Source organism: Tympanuchus pallidicinctus, unplaced genomic scaffold (genome assembly GCF_026119805.1).
Source record: "Tympanuchus pallidicinctus isolate F22 unplaced genomic scaffold, pur_lepc_1.0 scaffold2, whole genome shotgun sequence".
Classification (NCBI taxonomy): domain Eukaryota; kingdom Metazoa; phylum Chordata; class Aves; order Galliformes; family Phasianidae; genus Tympanuchus; species Tympanuchus pallidicinctus.
In genome coordinates this window covers 11,465,863-11,487,584 of record NW_026294721.1, presented here as the reverse complement: position 1 = coordinate 11,487,584, position 21,722 = coordinate 11,465,863, and the positions used below count along the sequence as shown (strand labels likewise).

At 35.8% G+C, this 21,722-nt stretch overlaps 2 protein-coding genes across 2 annotated transcripts in view; both read right to left on the bottom strand.

The window, feature by feature from the left end:
* EVC2 (EvC ciliary complex subunit 2) overlaps window positions 1-21,722 on the bottom strand; it is a 65,709-nt gene that overhangs the window by 11,408 nt on the left and 32,579 nt on the right. The window contains exons 11-17 of the mRNA XM_052681687.1: window positions 20,074-20,313; window positions 18,427-18,602; window positions 12,899-13,058; window positions 11,871-12,328; window positions 8,719-8,923; window positions 7,122-7,244; window positions 1,406-1,633 (exon numbers count right to left, since the gene is read on the bottom strand). Of these exons, the coding sequence (XP_052537647.1) occupies window positions 1,406-1,633; window positions 7,122-7,244; window positions 8,719-8,923; window positions 11,871-12,328; window positions 12,899-13,058; window positions 18,427-18,602; window positions 20,074-20,313 (1,590 nt within the window). The remainder of the gene's footprint in view (window positions 1-1,405; window positions 1,634-7,121; window positions 7,245-8,718; window positions 8,924-11,870; window positions 12,329-12,898; window positions 13,059-18,426; window positions 18,603-20,073; window positions 20,314-21,722) is intronic.
* The window catches only part of STX18 (syntaxin 18), a 540,575-nt gene that overhangs the window by 491,776 nt on the left and 27,077 nt on the right, over window positions 1-21,722 (bottom strand). The window lies entirely within an intron of this gene.

Sequence of the window (21,722 nt, the reverse complement as noted above, 5' to 3'; positions counted from 1 at the left end):
TAAACAGCCCCAGTTCCTTCAGTCTCTCCTCATAGGGCATATCCTCCGAGCTCTTCACAAGCCTTGTTGCCCTTCTCTGGACCTGCTCCAGCACCTCAATGTCTTTTCTGTACTCAGGTGCCCAAAACTGAACAGAGTATTCAAGGTGAGGCCTCACCAATGCTGAGCACAGGGGCAGGATTACTTCCCTAGTCCTGCTTACCACACCATTTCTGATACAAGCCAGGATGCCACTGGCCTTCTTGGCCACACTATAGACTCATATTCAGCTGACCATCCAACAGTACACTAAGGTTCCTTTCCATCAGGCAGCTTTCCAGCCACTCCACCCCAAGCCTATACGGTTGCCTGGGTTTGCTGTGACCAAAACGCAGGACCCGACACTTGGCCCTATTGAAACTCATACAGTTAACGTTGGCCCATCGATCCAGTCCATCCAGGTCCCTCTGTAGTGTCCTTTCTCCCCTCAGGCAGATCAGCAGTCCCTCCAAACTTCGTGTTGTCTGCAAACTTACGGAGGATGCAGCCAATCCCCTCATCAAGACAATTAATAAAGATGTTAAATAGAAGCGTTCCCAGTACTGAGCCCTGGTGGTCACTGCTCATGACCAGCAGCCAACTGGATTTAACTCCATTGACCACAACTCTTTGGGCCCAGCCATCCAGCCACAGTTTCACACAGCAGAGAGTACGCCCATCCAAACCATGGGCAGCCAGCTTCTCCACAAGAATACTGTGGGGGACAGTGTCAAAGGCTTTGATGAAGTCCAGGTATACCACATCGACAGCCTTACCCTCATCCACTAAGCGGGTCACCTTGTCGTAGAACAAAATCAGGTTTGTCAGACAAGATCTACCATTCGTAAACCCATGCTGAGTGAGCCTGATCCTCTGGTTGACCATTAATTGGTCCATGAAGGCTCCCGAGAATATCTGTTCCATAACCTTCCCAGGCATTTTAAGAGCTCCATGATTTAAATAGAACATGCAGTTATGGATTTTATTGTATGGTTACAACTACAATGTGCAAAATTTTCTAACTTGTTCCAGACAAATTATACAATGATTACACACTAGTGAGTTATGATTCACTATCACTTCCCCATTGCCTTCCTTGTGAACAACAAAATTTTAGCATTAACTAGTTATCAAAATACTGCTCTTTCTGACTGCAGGTCTAGGTACAACATTATAGTAAAAATAAATAATACATCATCTCTGGCTCTTACACTTTTCTTTGCTTTATTTGTTTTAGTTGGAGCACTAGAGTGCAAATAAGCACAGAAATTCAAGAGCAGACCATCAACAGATGCAAACCAGCACAGTTAAACTAACGTCCAATAAGCCACCATGCCAGCTGCTGTCTCCCAGCAGGAACTTTCCTTTTCACAACTTCATTACTTACCGGATTATTAGCTTTTAAAATCTGAATACATTCCGATTTTGACAGTGTTTTTGACATGCTCAGGTTTTCCAAGAGGAAAGCTTGCACACTTATGATTGCTGCATAGAGCTCCAGCATTTTGCATTTTTTAACACTCTTTTGAAACTCTAAAGAAGCAATATATTCCCCAAGTTTATTTTCCAGATCATGTATCTGACAGTCTTTCTCAAGTAGCAACTCATAATTGACCTAAAAGATAATGACAGACAAAAGATAACAAGATTAACCTAAAACATTACATGCACACTCATGATTTTACTACTCTGAAATTAACAAGCTGGATTAAAACAGCAAAGAAATCAAAGCTGTTATTAGCTTAAAAGGTGTTTATAGCATTACATTTCAGGCTTTTACTCTATTTACAATGATAAAAAAAAAACAAAAAACCTGCATTTAGGTGAGATATTTCAATGTGATAAGGCTTCATTTTATGTAAAGATAGCTTTAACATTAAATATTAACCTGGAATACAGTGTCTACATTAATATTTAATGTAACAAAAGTAAAAATTAGAGTACAAATAACTCTCTGCTTACCTATGTCATTGACTAAATAGTAAGACAAAACATATCCTTTTACTTAGCAAAAATAATAAAATGCATGGAAAGACTACATTTAGTTTTCAAATTGGCATGTGTCAGTTGACAGTGACCAGTAAAATTCAACCTACTATTCTTTAAGTAAATAACTAAAAATTCTCTTTTGTAAACAACGTTAAACTATAGATCAAGAGCCTGCTGGTAATGGATTTCAGACAGGATTAAAACTAGACTAAGTAAACATCAAAGAAAATCAAATTGAAATGCTCTGACTCAGTAACTATGTTGCCGCCACACATCTAATGGGACCTAAACAAAAAAAATACATATATCCACGAGTGAAAGGCAAACTCTGCATTTACAAGCACACAATCAAAAGCAATGTGATTGACGAGCTCTCCATTCTGTACCACTGACATTCATGACCAATAAAATTGCCCCTGCATCTGCTTTTCTGCGTCTCAAGTCATTAAAACCTTATTAGCTTTCCATTCATGCTAGTTTTTATTCCATTCATGTTTATCAGAATTACATTGTTTTTTAAATTTATTTTGTGGTTTGCTTTAAAGAAGAATGATGCTCATGATTTTTCTCTGGATATTTAATTGGTAAGAAATTTCTCAAGAGTGACCATGTATCACCCAAATTCTATTATCCCACAGATACAGCTAAATTCAAAATATGATTTGCAATAAACAATGCTTATGGTATATTCGTGCTCATATGTTTTTCTCCAAATTTCCATTACATCATTTGGAACATCCTTGAACACAAAGGAAAGACAATTATCATCAGGACATATCTCTAAGAAATGAGTTAGACAATCGCAACAAAAAAGTAAAGAAATCATCTTATAAGCACATTGTAGAAACAAGTTTCCATCTTAAGAGACAGACACTGCCTTTCAACATTACTGTTAATCTAAAGAGTTAATCTTGAAAAATACATGTGTAAAACATTAAATAATAAGCAACCAAATGGCTAGCAAACATCTGATTTCAGAACAGAAGTTAGCTCAGAGATCGTACTGGAAATACAGTAAACCTAAATGCTAAAAACTAACTTGTCACTCTTGAACAGTGGAGTCACACCTCTTCAGTGAAAAGCAAAAATAATGGCCAAAATCTGGAGTTGCTGCTCCAGCTGTTTCCAACTGCTCTTAAAAACAATAAACAAAAGTAGATGATTTGTATCTTAAACTACATCCAAAAATATCCATTTCTTGTTCCAGTTTGCAGTAATCAATATTCTGTACTAATATTATTTTGGTGTGTATATCTTTTACATTCTTTGCAAGTAGGCGAGAAAAATAAAATGAATTTGAGGTATTTTCACTGCCATGCTTTTTACTGAAAAGCTGATAACTTCAGCATGCCCTATGTAACCTCACAATCCAACAGTTCACAAACAAGCATTCAGACATCTACATTACACTCTAGCAACATGAAACAGAAATCATGTAAAACTTCTGTAAAGCATTCTACAAATCACAGTTTTGGTTTGGATTGTACGAGGCTGCCAATCCCATCCAGCTCAAGGTTTGTTTGTTGTTTTGTTTTTCTAACTTGTCAAAGAAAACTTGCTTTCAAAATCCAAAACGTTATTTCAAGATATTCTTATGAGGCAACAATACAAGACTATGGGCTGGAAAAAAAGATTACTCCACACACCAGTGCAAATATTTTAAAAGTCCTCCTTTGGAAACTTGTGCACAAGAAAAACTTCTTCAAGTTACATTTGACTTGATGACTTAACACTTTCCTAGCAGCAGCTGGTGTCTACCAAGGCATTCCCTGCAGACGGAAATAAAACACTACCAATGACAATTTAAAGGGCAGTGCTAGAAATGAACCAGGCTGGACAACTGGTGCCACAAATCACGTTTTAAATTTTGTCATGGTTGAGTGCTGAGAACAATGGAATCACAACAGAATGATTTATATTACGATAGTGATACAATTCAATATAATACCACCTGTTGAACTTTTTTCCCCATTCCTTGAACAGCACCTACCTGACTAGAATCAAATAGGATCATTTTCAAATGCTTTTGTTTGTGATGCTCTCTATCCAACATACTAGGGCAACTTCTAGCTAGTATAAATGATAATTAATTAATATTAAATAAAAATAAAAAAATAATGTAAGTTATTTAGCGCTCATTCATTAGCTTTAATGTGTTATGAAATATATATACATATATTCATTCTGAGGAACTGGTTCTCTTTCTCATCCAGCTTGTATTTACATCTCTACAATACTGTCCATCTGCCAGAACATGTACAATTTTTACAATATCTTAAAAAGTGGAAAACATATTCTTGTGGAAAGATTTGGTTTATATGACACAAAATTAGTAAGCAATATCTGAAGGCTGCTTTTGTTGTTTAGGAAAAAGATGTGCTGTAAGCCTTCAAAGATACAGATAAAAAACTACACAAATGTTGTGAGAGATGTGTGCACACAACTGAATTTAAGATCTGCTTCTTTCCTCACAGAAGGTTCCATTTCAGATACAAGGATTTTAAGTGAATTATACGAAATCTGAGGATGGGTGAATGAATATGTATGAATAAATGAGTGATCACATGGAAGCTTGAATTCATTATTCATTTAAATGGATAAGGATTGAAATACAGTTTTACAATTCATACAGACACAAGAATGTATATTTTAACTGCAGCTGAATTAAAAGGCAGAAGAGATATCGATGACAGAAAAACATACTTCCTTTGTTAACCATTCCAAATATCACACAGATTTACACATGATGTTAAGTACATTCCATGAACCATAAGATTTATAGTTCAAACTGCAAAACAGGGTAATATTTATGTATTATTAAGTATGAAACCATATGCTAACTGTGCCCAAATACGTAAGAAGGATATTCCAGATTTATTATTCAGGTTCTATTCAACATCATAAAATAAATCAGCTGCTCTTAAATAAATCACTGCAATTGCTCAGACAGGTAGTATTATTTATCTCTCTCCACCTGAGTTTCTTTCTGCCTGTTAGTTCTGGAATCACAGCTCTCCAAACAGAAATGAATTTGGGAAAATGTAAGTTTGCAAGTAGGTCTGACTTCAGCATGATATACGTGATAACTTCAGTCAAAGCTAGATGAAATACTGGTTTCAAACTAAATTATAAACTTCTTCTAAACCAGTAGTATTTCCTTGCCACTCATGAAGGATTTTACCATATAAGCAGAAGACTGTAAAAAACTGCTTGTCACTGTACAATTCAGTGTAATACATTAGAATATCAAAATACATCGTTTATGATGAATCAACTCCTATGTCTGAACTTTTGCTGCTAACACCACTTAAAATGCTTGAAGTAAACTAAAAAAAATAATTCAAATTCTGTAAATGCACTATGGTTAGGCTTCCAAATTCAATACTTCATTCACTAATTGCTAATTAGTGACGTCTCCATCTTAAATTTTACAAATAATGGAAATGATCTGAAAATATTCTTCATTACATGCAGTTCCTAAGACTTTTCTCATGCAAGTCTATTACCACTGAGAGTTTTTTTCAGCCCCCTAGGGTAAACAGACTAAAGTCACTATTTTTACCACTATTTTTCTTTTGAGATAGGTAACTGCTATATCAGAACTGAAATATCTTCTCCAAATACACAGAATAGCTAAAAACAGCCATGAAACACAAGCAGATAAAATCTGCTTTCAGTGTTTTTCACAGCACAGTGATGATATTCTCACATAAAGACCAGGCTTCAAACTTAGTATCATAGAATCACAGAATGGCTTGGCTTGGAAAGGACCTTTAAGATCTTTCAATTCTGACCCTGCCCATGGGAAAATTAAAGCAACAAAAGGCATACCAGATGGTGAATGTAAAACAGTGCAGAACAAACACTGAGGATGAGAGAAGATAAATTTCTAGTTCTAAAACAAAATTCTAACAAAAATTCAAGTCAGTATTTGCACCAAAGTTGTTATAAAAATGAATGCTTATGAGCTGGGCCCATACTAAGTTGTACTTTAAAGTTAAAAAATAATAGTAATTTTTTGGAGGTTATGACAACAGGTATTGAAGCTCAAATGTCCCCAGTAAGATTTGATGCACACTCGGATAGGAGCTCTTAAATTATCAGAGAGTGGCAGAATACACTTGGCCACTTGTCTCACTCTTACATAAGCATTTTCTCTCACTTTCAAAGACTGGATGCTGGATAAACCATCACTTTTACCATCTACAACAAAAAATAGCAAAGTGCTCATCTCACGTAAAAGTAAAATTATTTCTGAATAAACACACTGATCCATGATTTTACATTCCTCAGAATAAAGGTATATAACGCACAAGGAATAAGTGTAAGAACAAAACTGCATCCAAATTTATACTAAAAGTGTCACTGCAGTCATTTGTGGAAGGATTTTTATCTACAATTTTAACTTCCAATGACACTTGTTCTGCACAGAGTTCACAATAGCTGAACACTACCTCTGTCTAACTGTTGTCACTGTAATATTCATCTGATATAGAAAATTTATGTTACTCATATCATACAAGTGAGAAAGCAAAGCAGAGAAAGATTAAAGAGCATGAACAATGTCTCCTGGATCTCATGGAAAGTCTGGGGGCAAAGAAGGACAAAAACTCCAAAGTCCTGTATTGGCACAAGCCTCACCCATTCCTTAGGGATTAACCAGATTGTGACTGAGACCCTTTCAAAAAGACATCCATTCTATTCAAGACACTCTTAATGAGTTGTGCATAGACAAACCCAGCACCTAACCAAAACATTTTCTAAGAACACACTTCTGGGTTTAGAGTGGCATTTGAAGAGGTCCATAAACTAAATCCTTCTCAGCAGTGAAGCACATTCCACTATTTGAAAGACTCCTTAAGAAAGCCAAAGGACATAGGTACATCTTGCAGTCAATGCATGCAGTAAACCCAACAACCATCTGATGAAACAGATACCAAAATGCTTTCAGATCTAACTCCAAAAAATTAAAGCAAACTGTTAATTTTACATGCATCTTAACAAATGTAGTCAAGAGTAGAAAGATCTCTCACTCCATTTCATGTCGTTCATTTTTTATCTTGTTTACTTAAAATTTAGGCTCTGATCCCAGTACAGAAAATGCTTGCATTTACCTTAGTCAAATTTTCAACTTTCAATGAGTCTTCATAAATGAAAATTTTGTCCTGTAAAGATTTCTTCAAAATATCAATCTTATTTCTATTCTTGGATCCTGTTTTTTTCGTTTTAGAATGCGGCTGTAAAAAGATGAGTGCAAAATGCTTTATTTTTAAGAGACAGATGGGTATGTTAACATTAAGATTACAACTTACTGTATTTGGCAGATTCAATAATTAATTAAATATGTGGCAAGGACAACTTTCACTAAGAAAATATTTCTAAAATGCATGTGTTGGCTATTCACTCGGAAGATTCCTTTCAGATATTCAGACAAAGCTGGAAATTTCCTTTTAGATTTCTTTCAAGTAGAATTATGTATTCATCCTTCCCATGAAACTGTTATAAATTTTATTTTAAACAACCTTTAGCAGTGACAATACAACAAGATTTTAACAGATACATTATCTCCCCAGCACGGTTAAAAATGAACAAAGAATATTAATTTAAGAGCTACATTGTTTTCCAGACACATTATATGAATCTCAAATGAACCATGATAGTATTAAGGAGCACCGTTCCATGTAATCAAATTATTCTTGACCTTTATATTTCTTTACAAGAATATCAACTAAGTATAATGTACTCTCAGGGAAATGATAACATCTGTTCAACTATAAGGCTTTGCAAAGTCATTTTCTTTTTTAAGTACTTCAGAAATTATTAAGGTTTTGATCTAGCCTACTTTCTATAGCAATTATCCCAAGTTCACTTACACATTTAGAAAACATAACTGAAACAAAACAGAGCAAAGCAAAGTCCTTCATTTACGATGGCATCAAACAAATCATACAGGAAACAATTCTCTTTCTGCTGCTTAAGGACATAAAACAATTTATGACTCCACAAGTTTTACACTTTACTGAAGGTATTATTAAACACCCTTCATACAATTATTTAAAATTTAAAAAAGGGATAGATTTGATAGATGGGAAAGTTATTGGGAAAGTCTCTCCAGCCTTAAACATATATATATATGTAGATTTAAAACAACCAAACAGAAGAAGAAAATCCTCAGTACCTGCACAATTTTCTTGGAAAGAAGAATCAAATATCAAGCTATATTCTTGCCAAGAATGATCAGCTACCTCAGGGATTTCACTTTCTTAAGCAAATAAGATAATGTAGGACATTCCTCTAAAAATACTCCCATATCTGCCCTTACTTCCTCCTTATTGCCAAATTTAGTGAAGCATGGGGGTTGCAGGTAAAATTGCAATTTGGGTTGTGCCTGATCTTCCTGAAGCTTAGCACCGCTCCAGGTTTTGACACTTCAGTGTCTCTCCTCAGAAACGTGCCTCCTTTTGGCCACCCAACTGCTTCCTTCTACCCACACCTTCATCTTGGAGAGGCTGGAGGATACACATGCAGTAGTGACATGCAGGTGTATGTGAAGCAAGCATACTCCCCTATGCTCAGTTACCTTTTAGTCCACCATCTGCACACAGAGGAAGAGCGTACTTCACAGTCACCCCTATGAAGAAGCTTTTGACCTATATCTGCACATGAGGCCAACATCTCACCCATTCCCAAATTGATTCCAAATGTTCCCACCTGCATACTGGTCATTGCTAGATTCTGATTGACCTTCAGTAGCTGTGCATCTCTCCACTCCAGCTCAAAAGCCTGAAGTAAAGCTCTTGCTCTTATCTTGGGGAGAGCCAAACTGCTGTCCAGCTGAGAAAAGCAGCAGTGGAACTCCTGCCTCATTTTAAACAACTTCTCTTCAGATAGTGAAAGGGGCAAAGTTAGAAGACTCCTGTTGGGGAAAGAGAAAAAAAGTAAAGCCATTTGCTGTTCAGTCATACAAACAACTCTGTACAAAATTTTAAGGCATGCAGAAAAATACGTGACTTTGATCATTCTTTTTTTGTCTTATCATACGAGAGTTATTTATTTCTCCTGGGACTGAGATGCTCAACAAGTTCAAAATTTCCTTGGAGATACTTTAATTTTTTCACACAGAACTTCTCAGATTGTAAAAAATCATTTGCAAAATAAAACAGATTCAGAATTAAAAAATAAATATATACAATTCTGAGCACTTATGCATAGAATCCTTCCACTACCACTTCAGAAAATACAGACTCTGAAGTTAAGGCTGTAATTACGGTAAAGGCTTCTTGTAAAGTTTCTCTGTGCTTTTTCCCAGCACTTAGCTGTCACAGCCACTGAGTGGAAAAAAAGTATCTCTTTATAATAAACTCATATATGTCATCTGTCCCATCACTAAGTGGTTTGACTTGTTCTTCGTAAAAAAGCTTTCAGCAGTCTGAACAACATGGATTACATTTTAACAATGTGAATCACTCAAAATTCATTTTTTGTAGAAGAAAGGTTTCCAACACAGAAGTCTGGGGAACTGCTCCTCAGGTCAAGGTGAAGTTGACATAAAAAAAAAAAAAAAAAAAAAAAGCCAGAACTTAAATTAATCTTCCAGATTTGACTGACCTTAAACTACAATCATATTCTTATTCTGTGACTAAAATATTATTTGAATATTTGATAAAAGTAGATTAACTTTTTAATTTTTTCTATTTCCCAAAAATGCATTTGCATTTAAAATATGTAGAGTATGTATATATACTCTTATATACTTATATACTCTTATATATACTCATATATATATATACACTCAAACACAGGCTTACAGAAACTCATAGTTCTACTGAAATATTTCTGGGTTTTGAAATGCAGATTCCATTCCTGTTTACTTATTCATCAAAGTACACTCAAACTCTATATTAAAACATTTTCAATATGAGTATTGCTCACTTAAAAATAACTACGGCAATATTAAACGAAATAAGCATTTATAGTATTCTTTCTATTCCTCTTGCTGTCTTAGACCTTCAACAGAAGAAAATCCATAGTGTGTAAAGTCTGTAAATCACAATTTTGTAAAGCCCATATTTAAAAAAACTTTCAGCATTAATGATCGTCACAAATTTTGGACTGACTCACTGACTCTTCAACAAGCAATAAAAAGGAAAAGCTATCACTCAAAATAATTGTGAAAACTATGTGGCAGATGAACATGCAAACGTGAGTGCTGGTATCTGTGACTGAAATAACCAAAATCAACAGCCACTGGATTAGAAAAAAGACAGTGATAGATTGTAAGGGCCTTTTGACAGAACAGTTGCATAAATGCTGAAGTTTTTGAATGCATATGCCCATATTTTACTAGAAAAAGCAGGCAGCTTACTATTGCTGGAAATAAAGATAGCATCTAACAAATGTAACAGGCAACGCTGTAGACTGGAACACAATTACCTTGGAATCGAAAATTAGGAAATGAAAGACCTGTTGGGTCATACAATCTCCTTTCCTGCTCACACAGGTCTGTTCTCAGTAATATATTCTGAGATAATAAGATAAGCTAGAAGATGCACCAAAATGGCTTACAAGAAAGTATTTAAAATGCTGAGCAAAATGCAAGAGCCTTGAAAACAGAACCAAACCAAGATGCAAATGGATTTTATTCTTTAACAAAGCAAACATGCAGTGGACAAGGTTTCTTGCCCTGTCTTGCCTGTACAGCAGACAAACTTAAGAGACATGCTGCCTGGACAAAAACAATCAAGCAAATCTCTTTTATTCATAGAAGAGGCAGTAAGCAGAAAGTTTATCTGATGCATTTTTTCTGTATGATTTCTCACAGTTGGTGTGCTTGCTCCTTAGGCTCCACACATTGCCTATTCCAGTGGTTTCCTCTAAAGCTACAATTCTGTTACTATGTCTCTAACCAAGTTTGCTGTTAAGTACATTGTATAGGAAATGCAATACTGTAAATGTTCAAGTAACATTGTATAGGAGTTCAAGGAGTTCAAGTACATTGTATAGGAAATGCAATACTGTAAACGTTCAAGTAATAAAACAACTAAGTCAAAAATGTACTTGAAAGACAAATGCTTAACAACACTGCAAGTTTATCTAGGAAATTGCTGCACAGCACTGTGCCTGCTTTCTCTCGGCTACAGTCATGGTCCCTCCCTTCCTAAGGTCTCCCAGGGGAGGTAGCATGGCCCCCCACCTTTCCACCTCCACAAGGTCACATCATAGCAGAAAGCAATGGCCAGAGGATGTGCCTGAAGTCAGCAAATCTCTGCAGCATCAACTGCATTGCATGCCATGATGCCTCTCTGCCTTGGGGCCTCAGTACCAGCAGCACTTTGTCACCAGGGCAAATTAACCAAGTCTGATGGATGGAGCTCAAGAACTGGAGGGGTACACTACTATGCTGGGCATTTATGAAATAAGTAAAAATACTGTTGTGGAGCATAAATGAGCACATGATGGATAAAGCTTGACTTGTGGCTGGAAGGGATACATAAAAATCGATTGTAGGGATAAATAGGCCTGACTAAATGACATTTGCAAAGTAATCTGGATCTCTGAGAAGGGACTGAGAACAATGATGAAAGACACACAAGTGACAACTGACACAGGCTAAACTGAAGTATAAAAATAGTACTGCACTGTTTTGGTTTTGAAAACACTATTTCCTGGAAATTCCACTGAAGAGTTAGACTGTAGAGGCTGTCAGCTCATGCTGCTGGCTCTGCAGGGGTTGAGCATTCGTGAGAAATCAGTTCCCAGGTGCATGACAGAGAACTGGTCATTAACAATTACAACCACACAGGACTGTCAGCTACTAGTTTATTACTAATTAGAAAAACAGAAGAAAAGACAGAGATACTTGCATGAATACAGATTGTTCCCAGCTCCTTAATTTTCTTTGTTGTGAAAGACTATTTTCCAGCTCTTGGCTTAGTTTTTGCCTGGTGAGCTGAAGCAACTCTTCAGCAGCTGTGCTCTTTTCACGTTCTTCCCTTTCAAGGTGTTCACGTTTAGCAATGATCTCTTTTTTATGCTCCTCCACAACTTCCAGCAGGAACATCTTTGGCACACTGAGCTTTATCAGCTCTTGCACAAATACTCCATATTGAACAAGTTTAAGTTCTTCAACAGTTTTCTCTGTTAGATTAAATATAAGGTCTCTCAGCTCTTCACTGCCTTCATTATCCAGCTTTTCAGTAAGTTCTTCAAATTCAATGGCATGATCACTCAGAAGAGTTTTCCAGTGGCTCAGGTAGTCAGTGATCTCCCTTGAGGTTTTGAAGGCGTTCCCTACAGACAACTGCTCCTTCCGTTGCTCCTTCTGCAGATTCATTTGCCAAAAAGGGGAACAAGATTAAGAGAAGAGACAGCTCTCAAATGTAAGCTTGTTAAATACGCATATTATAGCAAAAATAAAATTCTGCTTTTCATTGTTCTCAAAACTGCTTTTCAGTGCGCGGATATCTACTTAGTATGCAACATAATGGCTTTATATGCATCAAGCAGGCCTGAGATTATTGTAATTATTGTTAGAGAGAAAGGCTACGACTTATAGAAATGTATGATCATGTGGTTTGACCAATCCCAAAAAGATAAAACTGTAACAATGCACAAGTAGACTAAGCAAATGGGCTTCATGAGTTTCTTCACTTACATTAATTTCTTGCAGGCTTTTTCTTTCTTTTTTTTTTTTTTTTTTATGAAAAGCTGTTAATTACTGAATAATAAACACAGTACAATACATGATCATACACAGCAAATAAAAGTGAACATTTATTTTCATCTCTGTTTTGGCTGACCTCCAACCTAAGAACTATGCCTTACTTTTCAGCACATTCAATTTTTCCTTCACGTTAAGCCCTGGAAAAATAAATCTACTGAAAATAATTACCTTTTGCAACATTTTCCACTTTCGCTTGGTAATGAGTTTCTGATGAAGCTTTTGCTTTTCTTGTTTTAAATCATGATCGAATTTTTGTTTAACAGAATTAATTTCAGCCTCAGCTCGGTCCAGCAGCATTTCCAAATGACTTTCACGTAGATGACCCGCTCTGTAATAATAATGGTGTTTGAAACCTCTTACCCCCAATTCTTATGAGCAAAAAGATATTTAAAGCAATTAGTACAATAATAAGGCTCCACAAAGCAGCCACAAAGAAAGATCTTTGTTTTTTTAGCAGTAACATAATTCTTAAATGGACAAGCAGATAACAGAAGGATAGCCCTAATCTCAAAGATGAATGCAGAATCAAGGCATTTTGTGAGGGCAGAGTATGAAGAAGGAATGTGAAGAAGGAAGAAAGGGAAGGCAAATGCAAAACCAATTACATATCATCTAGTAATGTAAGTAATATTCAAATGAGACATTTCAAACCTTATATATTATTCATAATATTTACATTTTTCATTTAATGCCACTGGGATGCAACTCTAGATGTCTTTTATATTTCCTTCTCATTAAAAGCAATTTTCTTTTAAGGATGTAATTTAATCAAATAAAAACACTTAGATTCAGCTTTCCTATTGCATTTAAAGAAGAAAAAGATTTCAAACAGTGAAATATAATACTATGACAGAGCAAACTCTCGGTCTTAGGCACACGGTTATTTCAAACTGAAGTTTAGATCTACCCACAGTTGCTATCCTACTTAACATTAAAGACTAAGCAAAATACAAATAATAGTTTAATAGTTATAAAAATTCTCTTCCTATACACTCAAATTTAATTTCCAAAATTGTCTGCTGTCCTATTTACACTATTTACAATAGAAAATTCCCAAATCTTTCTCAAACAACAGAAGAATGGAAGAGCATCTTAACGCAGACTATCTTAAGTCAGGCCGGTCTGCTGGGCCGTTTATATTTTATATTAAGTTTATTTATATATATTAAGTTTATATTCAGCACACTGGAGTTTTGAAGTGGTACTGAAAAGGCCAAATGAAATTTTGAGCAGAAAGCACCTCTTCCAAAGCTGAATCTGGATGTTGTCCAAACATTTCCTGGTTTAATTTCCAAATCCCCTCTTCCCGTATCAATATTACATACAAAAGCTTGGGTTCAATACAATTTTGAAAAATTTGGTATGTTGGTCTTTATATGTTGGTCTTTCAGGTCTCTGTTCCAGCATGATACCTAGCAGAATTAATAAGCTACCGTAATGGCTAAACATAGCAATCTACCACCACAACCTTCTCCATGTATGGGGTCTAATTCTGTTTTATTAGGATTTGTTCATACTGTTGCAGCCTTATTCTAACTAAGTAAAATCTTCAAACTACAAGCTAAAATAAGTGAAGGAGAATATAAAGTTTTAACTTGATTGCAGTAACTGCATTATAAACGTGGTGTCCAAATTCCACAACTCTCACCTCTCCAACTAGAGCTCATGCATCTGCAGATATCTGAGCAAGCCACAAAATAACCCCCATGTACTGACTGTGCTGGAAAGAAACTCAGATCTGCATTCTCACAGCTATGTCAACCACAGAATGCCTCCTTTTACAGAGGTTTCTTCCAGTGTCTACTGCATTTTTCTACTCCTCTGTAAGGAGGATTAAAACACCTCTCAGCAACTTGAGAGCAATTCACCAAGCATTATTCTCATATATTTTGGCAAAGTCATTTTTGCCTTGAAAGTAAATAAAGTTCAGTGTTATGTCCAAGCAAATCATTATGGACCCAAGAGCACCAAGTTTCATATCTGTATTTGATAGATCTCATGCTTCCTTTCTGATCAAGCCCAAGGCAAAAGATTATTGCATCAAAGGTAGATTTATTATGGTAAGATAATAACCAAGTATTATTCTTAACACCTTCAGCCTGTCTCACATTGAAGAAATAAACCTAGTCTTACTGCACCCAATTAAAATCCCTGTCCAGAGCAGTGGAAAGATCTGCAATAGAAAAAGATAGATGTGCTGGAATCATCCTGCAAATGAAAAATTTCAAAGAAAGATGATTTATCTTAGGATTAAAAAAAAAAAAAAAGAGTCTACATTATTTCAGCTCAGGGTTGTTGATTATTTAGAGATCCATATGCCTTTTTCTCAAACTGCATTTGATGATCTATTTATTTGGAATCTACTTAAAAATCCCACATAATAAAATAGTGGGCAGAACTCCTGCCATTACAGAGGTCTATAGGAGTTTAAACGGTAACTTCTATTAATCAGTATTATGGTAGTTCCTAGGAGGCTCTGTCATTCCAAGAGAACTTCATTTCTAGTTCCATACAAATACAGAGTAAAAACAGTTGGTGTATTAGAAGTGAAAGACACTCTGTTACCAAAGGACTGTGAACTGAAATACAAAACAAAAGGAGAGGAGAAAGACAGTGAAATAGTATAAGATTGTATGATATGCTTGGTCTCAGCATACCAGACATTGAAAAAATGTGCAGGCATGTGTTTAATGTTTTTGTACAAGGAGAATGTTAATGAAGGAGAATACTAGAGTAATGACAGAGAGGTTTACAGGAAGATTCATGCAAATGCAGTGAGCATCTTGGAAGGTACAGAGATGCAGCGTGGGCTCATGAGAAGCACACATCATAGGTCAATTGGAGAAAAACCTTGACTTCTCTGTACAGAATGAAAGCCTAAAGGTTTACAGAAAAAATGTATAGTAAAAGCACTAAAAATAAAAAGTAGTAGATTGTATTAAATGTAATGGAGATCTGCCTAATGAAAGCTGTACCCCAGCAAAGAAATGTTTTATGGAGGCTAGAGAAGAAAGACACTGAAGCAGAAGAGATCAATCAGAAAAGCTGTATATGGAGGCTGTCTCAAAACAGACTGTATGCAGAGAACCTGCATAATGATGTCCAGGTTACTGCACTTTAGCTATTTTAGGATTTTACCTGCCAAGCTGGCATACTACCAATAATAACTGAAGTAAATAATTCAAGGCTGTAAAAGCTTAACACAGAAAAGAGCTATATGCAGAAAAGGCTGTAAGAAATCATGAAAAAGCTTTGTGCTGTTGCATTACTACTGGAGATATTCACTTTCCAGCAACTTCTTCCTGAAAGGTTCAGCAAGACACTGTGTGGAAAATTGCTTAGTTTATAATAAGGACCACGTAAATGAAGAATAGTCAGAACAATACAAGATGCTTTGATTATCTTTGTAAGAAAAGATCAAAGCAACACCCTGCTTCAAAAAACACAATTCATAATGAATGCTTATAGATATTAAAATGTGAGGATTTTTGAGAACTAAGAAAACTTCTTTGAAAGTGCAGATATTTGCACAAGAACAATGCAATGTTACAGCTGCTGCAGTTCAATAACATCAAGAGCTCTGCATCTCTGTGTATACCCAGAAAAACACTGGGCTAAATACTTTCTCCGGTTGCCTTTTGACTCACTGACTCTGTAAGGGAAAACACAAAGAGCCCAGACACCTCTGAAAATGTGCCATTAGTGTTGGAATTTTAAAATTTGTTTTCCTGCATTCCAACACTGCAACTCACAGGCTTGATTTCCAAACAGCACCAAGTACACACAGCCAGTCCTATTAAAAATGATATTTTATTTAACTGCTATCTTTAGAAAGTTCAATTTAACAAACCTGGCTGTTGTATTTCATTTAAAATGTTCACAAATCTCCCTAGAATTCTTTTTTTTTTTTTTTTTTTAAAGCCTCTATTTCAGGCTACAGATAATCATTTTCATGTTTATTTTGAACTGCCTTGCCCTCTGATACATTTTATATGTTCTATTATGGTCTCTACCCATACAACTTACTTGCTGTTACATTTATTTCTGAATCTGTTAATTTGTAATATATTGGTTTCTCAACTCAAAATAGACAGTTCTACATTTTTGTAACTGTAAGTTTCAGGCCCAGTACCAAAGCTAAACACAAGGAATCAAGATAGACCTGTACTTACATTTAGACAAGCAGTTGAAACAGTAGTACAAAAAATAAGACGATATTATGGACACAAATTTAAAGTAGCAGCTCCAAACTACTCTTGCTCAAATTTTAACTCCAAAATTTGTAAATATGCCTTAAATCAGTTTAGAGGTAAAAACTGAAATTCAAGCCTGCCTAGCACAGATTATAACTTCCTCTGGGTTTATACTAGTATATTTCAGTTTGCTTGTAGGAAAAAAAAAATAACTAGCAAAAAATTTAAATAACTACATTCTGTAATTTGTTCTTTAGAATGGAATTTGAATAAGAATCTGGGCAAAATTTGCTTGAATGGAATTTGTGACCCAGCAGATATGGGAAGTTAAAGGAAAATAACTAGTTCTACACTCAAAAAGTGAGATGGGATTTATTCTCTACAAATGTAATCTAGAACTATGGATACATTTTCTTTTTCTGCCAGTCTGAGAAGTTTGGAAGGGGAGCACTACGGACTTATTTTTCATCTTGGAAATTATGCTTTAAGAGGGAAGAAGTTGTTGGCTTTTTGGAGGAAGGGTATTTTTTTTGTATGCGTGTACAATCACCCCCCCTATTATATTTCTGGGGATGAAATCCACTAGGTCTTACTAATACTACATGTCTTCTCTTCATTCTGTTGTTGATCTGTTTTCTGACTATTAAGCGCAGTAACAAGCATTGAACACTGAGTGGAACCTATTTTTCAACTTGAGAAGTTGCCGTTGTTATTGCAGTGATTTGATCCAAGGACGCAGTGGTTATACAGATGAGTTTCTCATTAAGGCCTTTCACATAATGACATCTGTGAAAACATCTCAGAACATTTCTTGCATAATACATTTCTGAAAAGAGGCACAAACTGATGGAAAGGAACTTTCTGTGGAAGATGTGCCTGAGTTCTATTTCCTATGCCAAGAGATTTATTTCTGTCTTAGAGCCACACAGCTGCAGATTTTAGCAAAATAGGCAAAGCAGTCTAAGCATATGGGAAGAACCACTCTCTCATCAACAAATCTTGAGGCTGAACTCAGCATGTCAGTAAACAGGAACAGTAAGGAAAGGCCACATGAATTAAATAAGTTAATGTACCATCTCAACAGATGCAATCTTTTGGTTTTGGACAGACTTCCTGCTTTCTAATATTAAATTACTTTTAATGTAAGTCAACATCATGAAATAAAATACACAAGGCAAAGTCTGATATATCTGTCCAGTGCTGACTCTTGCCACTGATGCCAAAAGGCTGGTGTTGCATTACCTATGTTAAACTTGCTCTCTGAATGCATGCCCCATATGATGCCAGTGAATAACACCAATACAGACATCTGAAACACACAAATTAAGATGAATACACAGGACCTATAGCAGCAGTGCTGGATTGTTTTTCAGCCAATTGACACTGGTATCAGTTACAAAATATTAGAATAAACTCAACCCCCACACATATTTTTATTCACCTTTCTTGCTAGGAAACATAAACACCAAGATAGATACCAAAAAAAACAACTGAGGCATTTACCTTTCCATCTTATTAATGAGATTCAATATCTGAGTTGCTGCTGCATTTATAAGAGCAGAGGCCTGAGAATCCCTTAACTGTATCTTTCTTATAAGATATTCTCTGTAAGCAAATCTTCTGCTCAGATGATACTTCTTGCTGGCTTGCAAAAAATCCATTAGCTCTTCAATGTCTCCCTACAGGAAAGAACATGAACAAACATATCTAATTAGATATAATTTTAATTTCAACTAACATCTAAGGGTATCAGGTCAGACTTGCTCCTAAACAGAGAGAAGTTAAAAAGTTTTTACAAGTGAAAAAAACAGTGAGCTCATACAAACTTAAGTCTGGAGATCATGTTGAATTATTAACATTATTTCATCAAAAGAAAATAACACAAAGAGCCTTTGGTATGAATACCTCTATTTTATGTGCACTCTCCTAAACTGACTTTAAAGACAAGGATACATCTCCTACATGTGCCCAGCACAGCATGGGAAAATCCACACTAGCTGTACACAGGCTGGCTCAGAAGTTTCTGCTTTCAACAGTTTGGAATAGGAAAGGTTGAAGTCTACAAGTGGCTGCAGTAGACACCGAAGGTGTGTACAGGATGGATTCTAGCACACATTCAGGTATCTAAGACAAGTTCTAATACTTAGGTCACCCATGTTCAAGTAGCAAAACAAACATCTTCAGGATTTCTTTCATTTGCCCTATCATTTATGGCTGCTTAGCTACCTTTGGAAAAGTTTTTATAGCATGTATGTCTTTTAGTGACCCATGTGAGGCTTTTTTTGTACAAAGCATTGACAATGCACCTAGTTTTACAAGTGGACCTTATGTTTTAACACTTACTTTTCAGATATTGCTTTGTAACCTCCAAAACCTCAGTGTCTAGGATCCCGACACTCATTCATCAAGAAACAGGCAGAAGAACAATTCCCAGAGTTTTTAGAATCCATAACACTAACTTCCAACACAAACAGAGTAAAAAGTCCTTCAAGGACACACACTATGCTGTTGCAATGTACCCTGACATTTCTGTCAGAAGCTGAGGGCCCCATTAACATCACCTAGGGCAGACTTGGAACCAGAAGTTTGCTGCACTAACACAAATCTGCTTACAGTCCACACTGTGGAAAAGGGCTCAAGGACAGAACTCTTCTAAGTCAGCTTTCAGGAGCTATGCACAGATCCAAAATACTCACTGCAAAACTTCAGATTTGTATATCACAATCTCCCCATGCATAGCGTAGGTAAGTATTCAGCCTTATTTCTCCTGCACGACATAGGTGACCTCTTAGTCTTATTTTCCTTAAGCAGTAAAGACTAGCTTTAAAACCTTGGGCACTTTGAAAATATTACCAAGGAAAACAGAAGTCAAGTACTTAGCAAATAATATTGTAGCAAATACATCTAATTCACTGTTGCAGAAAAAGGCTGTGCAAATGCATTCATATACAGCTGTACAGATATCTAAACATACATAATAATGGTAATATACTTTTAAATGTTATTCCTATGAAAATTAGCTATAAAAGTGATAATATATTGGTAATACATTTTAGGCACAAGTGCATACGCTTCCTGAAATATTTTACAAAAGTTACTATGGGTTTGTATTCTGTCATCAGCTTAATAAGAGAACAGTTGTCCCATTACCTGTATTTTAGAGTAATCTTCCACTAATGATTTTGCTATTTCCAGTTTCAGTTCTCCCTTGAAAGTAGCATTTATTATCTGTGTAAAGAAGATGCTATGGAGCTCCTTTCTCTGGGAAACAGTCAGCTGTCTATAAGCCTTTGCAAAATACTCCTCCTGCTTTACCAGAAGGAACCTCTTCAGATGGTCCCGCTCCAGACTGTGAAGTCTATCCAGAAGACTTCTGTATTCTACAGCAGGCTGCAGAGAAGAGAATAATAAATAACTCTGCATAAATTCAGCATTCAAAATATTTTAAAGCATTGAAGTTCGTAGCTCGTATGTATTTTATGCACACTCTGATTGCTATCATTTCAGGTTTGAAGAAGGCTAATACTGAATCTGTTCACACTTTCCATGTTTATCTGCTGGAATGATGGATTGTACAATAGTCAGTTTATAACCCAAATGATGCTTCCAAGGCATTATTAGAACTGAGAAGCATTCCTGAAGGTAAACCAACTTCATGAGATTCAACATATATATAAATATATTTATATTCATATATATATATATATATGAAATTAATTTCTTACATTCAGCAATGTTGAAATCATATTAAAATTGAGTAGACTTACATAAGTCAGAAAACACAGATATCTAAAAACATATAAATTAGAAAAAAAACTATTACATTGCAAATCTTTGGAAGTTTTGATTATCAGTGACCTACTTTATCTATCGGTTTCTACAAATTAATCCAATAGAGCCATTTTAGAGTTACAACAATGGAGCAGAATTAAATGGTAATTAATTTAAAAGCTTTTTTGCAAGAGATACTTTCTCATAGCTCCCCAGTAAGATTTACGTATTCGCAGTTTTAATCACAGATGGCATGAACTCATTTTCGAATCAAAACATGCATGTCCCAAAGAGCAAAGGATACTTCTTATGTCAGCAGAGCTATCAAAGTGTTATGTGAGTCTTGTTCTGAATTTCATACTATTCATATTGACAAAACTATCCTCTGCACTGAGCCTCCCTAATCTCACCCCTCATTCCCAAGCGATGCACTGTAGGCAACAAACAATTGATCAAAAAGGCAAGGAATATCCATTCTTTGTTTTGACCAAAAAGGATGAAGAAGCTTTTGCTGCAGCTGCTTGTCACCGCTGTCTCTCTGACGTCACCCACTGGCAGGAGTTCGTGTGAGACATCCCTAATTCTCCAGCATGTCCTCTTGGACCAAATTCCACGGCAAGTAAAAAAAACAAACCAACCACATTCTTTCATACATTCTGCTGGGTTTTACCGTTCTCTTTCAAAAAGCGTAACTACTGTCAGGATCTTAGGGGACTGAAAGTTGGGTAACAGAACATAAGTAGATCATAAATGCATAGGGACAATTGGTCTTAATTTTTTTTAATGACAGCTACTGTTTGGGATTTCTAATATAAACAAGACTGAAAGAGCAGCAATGTATTTTGTGCAAATAAAATCTACTGGACTGAATGCATGTTTAGTAAAAATTTGAACACTGAACTCTGAACTCCAGAGCCTCAGCATGTTGAGGGTACTTCACCAGCAAACCCTCAGCAAAACACTTTTCTCTAATTTGTTATCACAAATTGCTATTGAAGTCCTTCACAATTACAGGTATATGGTATGCA